The sequence below is a fragment of the Cryptomeria japonica genome, chromosome 4 (genome assembly GCF_030272615.1).
Source record: "Cryptomeria japonica chromosome 4, Sugi_1.0, whole genome shotgun sequence".
NCBI classification, from domain to species: domain Eukaryota; kingdom Viridiplantae; phylum Streptophyta; class Pinopsida; order Cupressales; family Cupressaceae; genus Cryptomeria; species Cryptomeria japonica.
The window spans coordinates 327,993,045-327,996,893 of NC_081408.1; the positions used below are offsets into that span (position 1 = coordinate 327,993,045).

The 3,849-nt window shown below is 38.8% G+C and overlaps 1 protein-coding gene across 1 annotated transcript; it reads right to left on the minus strand.

Annotated features, from left to right (window-relative positions):
- Positions 1 to 440: 440 nt before the first annotated feature.
- LOC131063557 (cysteine-rich receptor-like protein kinase 44) lies at positions 441 to 3,490 on the minus strand. The gene is made up of 7 exons (XM_057997406.2): positions 3,479 to 3,490; positions 2,501 to 3,257; positions 2,003 to 2,145; positions 1,682 to 1,892; positions 1,342 to 1,576; positions 815 to 965; positions 441 to 728 (listed from the first exon to the last, which is right to left on the minus strand). Exons 1-7 carry the CDS (start codon positions 3,488 to 3,490, stop codon positions 441 to 443), a joined length of 1,797 nt encoding a protein of 598 aa, XP_057853389.2.
- Between the last annotated feature and the right edge of the window lie 359 nt (positions 3,491 to 3,849).

Below are 3,849 nucleotides of genomic sequence, written 5' to 3' on the forward strand. Positions count from 1 at the left end.
ATGACAAACCAGAAAATCTCAATAAATGACAAAACAACAAAAATAAAAAAATCTATTAATTCAATTTTGTGGAACAACTCGAGCTTTTCCAGTTGTCTTTATTGTTCTAAGATATTCTAAATTATTGATACAATAAGGAATCTCCCTACTAGTCATAAAGGGGCGGCCTTAAATTCCACACACTAATGTATATTAACTCTAAAGAATGTTAGTCAACTTTGAATGTTTAACACTTTTAAGTTAGAAGTGTATTCTTAATGTGACCACATACATTAAGCAATATATTAAGCCTAGAAAATGTCAGACAACTCTGAATCTTTAACACTTTTAAGTCTAGAAATATAAGCAAAGTATGTGTGGTATAAGCAATTTCATAAAAGGATTGCCTTTAGGGCAAACATTTTTTTTTGGGTTTGTTTGTTGAAGTTAAATTTCCAAGTTCACCTAGGATTTGTTTCCGTGATGGAAGTTTCATTTACTGAAAGAATACCAGATGTAGAAGTTTCGCTCCTTGTTAGGAAAGCGGGCTTTGCTGGAATGGGCAACGTTATTGAACTGTTTGAGATCATCACAGTAATATCAGACATGGGTGGACGGAGTTTTGCATCAGCTTGAACGCATACAAGCCCGACATGAATGCATCTCAAAGCTTGCTCCTGGGGGCATTCTTCTGATATTGTTGGATCCACCATCTCCAGTGTATTTCCTCCTCTGTATAGTCTCCATGTCTACAAAACACATTATCAATTTCCTGAACTTAGGGTAAAAATATCACCAAAGCAAACAATGAATGATAGCAAATTCAAGTCCTCACCCATTCTATTAAGGTTTCCATCCCTTGGGATACATGGATATCTGTATTTTTCTTTCCGCTGACAATCTCAAGCAGTAGGACTCCAAAACTATAAACATCGGCTTTAACAGAGAGCCGCCCTCGCATTGCATATTCTGGAGCCATGTAACCACTGCATTGTTCACGACATCAACATCAACTCGTTTAAAAGCTTAACCATCATCCACTTAAGTAAGAAATACTGCACTGAACATGTCGTGACCCTTACTATGTGCCTGCAATTCTTGTTTCGATGCTCTGGAGCTGCCCTTGCATTGCATATCTTGGAGCCATGTAATTGCTGCCGCTGTTATCAAGGGCATGATTTGTTCAGATGAACATGGTTTATCTGAAATCACATTTAATGAATCTGACATGATTTTATATGAATCACTTATACAAATCAAAACTTAGATAAACAATATCTCTTATAGAACTTGTATCTACAAAAACTTAGCCATCATTCATTTAAATCAGATATACTACATCAAGCATCTTGTGATCCTTACTATGTGCCTGCAACACTTGTTTGGATATGTGTCTCATCATCAGAAAAAAGTTTAGCAAGGCCAAAGTCAGCTATCTTTGGATTAAGCTTGTCATCGAGCAAAATATTGTTTGCTTTAATATCTCTGTGAATGATTCTCATCTGCGAATCTTCATGAAGGTAGAGAAGACCACGAGCAATTCCATTGATAATGTTATAACGTTTTTGCCAATCTAACAGTCTACAATTGTCTGGATCTGCAATCCGCAATTGAAAACTTCCTATCATCTCTTTCAAACAACATTAGAATAGTAAAGAGCTTGATGAGAAAGGGAATGACCATGAAACCAAGTGTAAGTTACCGAAAAGGAAGGTGTCGAGGCTCTTGTTGGGCAAATACTCATAAACAATCAGCCTTTCGTCTCCCTCAGCACAACATCCCAACAGTTTCACAAGGTTTCGGTGCTGAACATTGGCCACAAGCTTCACTTCGTTCATAAATTGTTCATTAGCTTGTGCGGACTTCGCAGACAGTTTTTTCACTGCTATTTCCTTTCCGTCCTTAGTTCTCCCCTGTCAGATGAAGACAAAATTGGAGCTCTCTGTCTTGTTAAACAGATTTCTTAATCCATGGAAACACGCTGACTATTTCTTCAGGGCAAAGATACAGAATAGAGGTTCACCTTGTATACGGTACCAAAACCACCTTCTCCCAGCTTTTGATTTTCATGAAAATTTTCAGTAGCTTCTGCCAGTTCTTCCAAGCTGAAGATAAAATGTTGCTCCTGTTGAAATAACCCTAATTCACGCGGAAATCCACACCTCTCTGTAGAGTCAGAGACATGGGTAAGCCTAGAGGGTCGAATGTTACGCATAAACCAAACAAAAACGAGAAAAAGAACCAGAAATTAAAATCGGAAGGAAGACCACCATCATGAGTAGGTAGACGTACTGCCCCCCTGAAAATGGGGGATTCGAGTCTTTTTCTCATAGCAATTAAACAAATTAGTAACACCAGAAGCATTCCTCCCACAAGCCCCAAGATTAGGCGCAGTGTTTTTGAAGATTTCTCTGCATGGCAAATCTTTATTGTTATTTGATGAAATCTAGCCAAGGAAACTATAACAAACATGTTCAAAAGAACAACTGAAGAAAACATAAAATTAAGTGGGCAGATTTACCACTTGATTTCGGCTCGTATGTTGTCTCAGAAGGAGCGTGGGCTAGTGATGTGGATGTTGTGGGATGTGGTGATGAAGCCTCACTGGAAGGTAAGGGTGAAGGTGAGGGTGATGGTGATGACTCCACGACGTCCAACAAAAATGGGTTACTCTCATATCTCACCGTGCAGCTTCCTGACATAGCCCGAGCTCCTTGTTTTGGTGAACAGCACTGCTCCAATTCTTTCCTTGCTTGCAACAAACAGGTTTTACAATCCTCGATGGATAAATCTCTCCAGCACTGAACTAGGCCGTACACCTTATGGGAAGTAGAGTAGTTGGCCGATCCAACAGCAAATCTAGATATATACGCTTCTTGAGACAAATTGAGCAGAAGGCTAGAGGTCGTGGATATGAAACCCTGCACATTGCTTGAGACATCATTCGAGTTCTCCAGCAGCTGAAAGGTGGTATCTAATGTTGAACTGAAATTGGAGTTATCATAGCGCAAGAAACACTCATCCATCCACACCTTTACACCTATGTCGTTGCCGCAATTTCTTAGAGCAACATCGTTTGCTTGTCTTGAACAATCTGAGCATTTCGCCACTGAAGCATTACCAAAACACTGGAGCAGACCATAGACTGTGTCGGGAGATTGGCCACTGGAAGATGTGTTAAACCCTTGAACTGCATTACGAGAAAGATCATCGATAACTGTATTCAAGTTTTGGGAGTATGTACTCCACTCTGTGTAAGTCGAAGCATTATTGCATGTCTACCATTGAAACTCACATATGACTGAAGGGAAAATCATTAGAAAGAGCAAAACAAGTAGCATTTTTATCCAAATTGAAAAATAAAAATAGATTCTTTTATAATCTGTTATATTGGACAATCTGTTTTTAGGTCGACAGATGATTCATAACATACTGGACTATCTTTACTGTATTACAAAGAGGCATACCTACTCTTACAACACTTAAACTTCCTTCTCACCTTACTCTCCATCCAAGATTCTGTATCAATCGTTCAGTGTCCTTCCCTTATTGCACAGGGAAAATTCTCACATTATTAAAACGAAGGAACTGGGCAGCTGTGAGAACTGGCAAATATACTTTTCTATTTCAGGGGAGCGACAATGGATCTTTTATAATATTTTTGATAGCAGGTTTGGTCTACTTTGGTGTGTTTTATAACAATTTTGATAGAAAACGTGCGCTACTTGTGTGTTTTATAATGCAAAAGTATTGCTAGTAGTTGGTAAGGTACGTGCCAACCATCTGGCGGCTGCCATTGAAGGTAGTTTACAGTGTGTGAAATGAGTACCCATTGGATTAGTTTGGCCGATATGTATAAAGTAAGAAATC

Excerpts from the sequence above, each read along its gene's own strand:
- LOC131063557 (XM_057997406.2), bottom strand. Across the intron at positions 2,146-2,500 it reads ATACGAGCCGAAATCAAGTG|AGAGGTGTGGATTTCCGCGT; the intron begins GTAAATCTGCCC and ends CTGACTCTACAG. Across the intron at positions 1,893-2,002 it reads GTTTTGGTACCGTATACAAG|GGGAGAACTAAGGACGGAAA; the intron begins GTGAACCTCTAT and ends TTCATCTGACAG.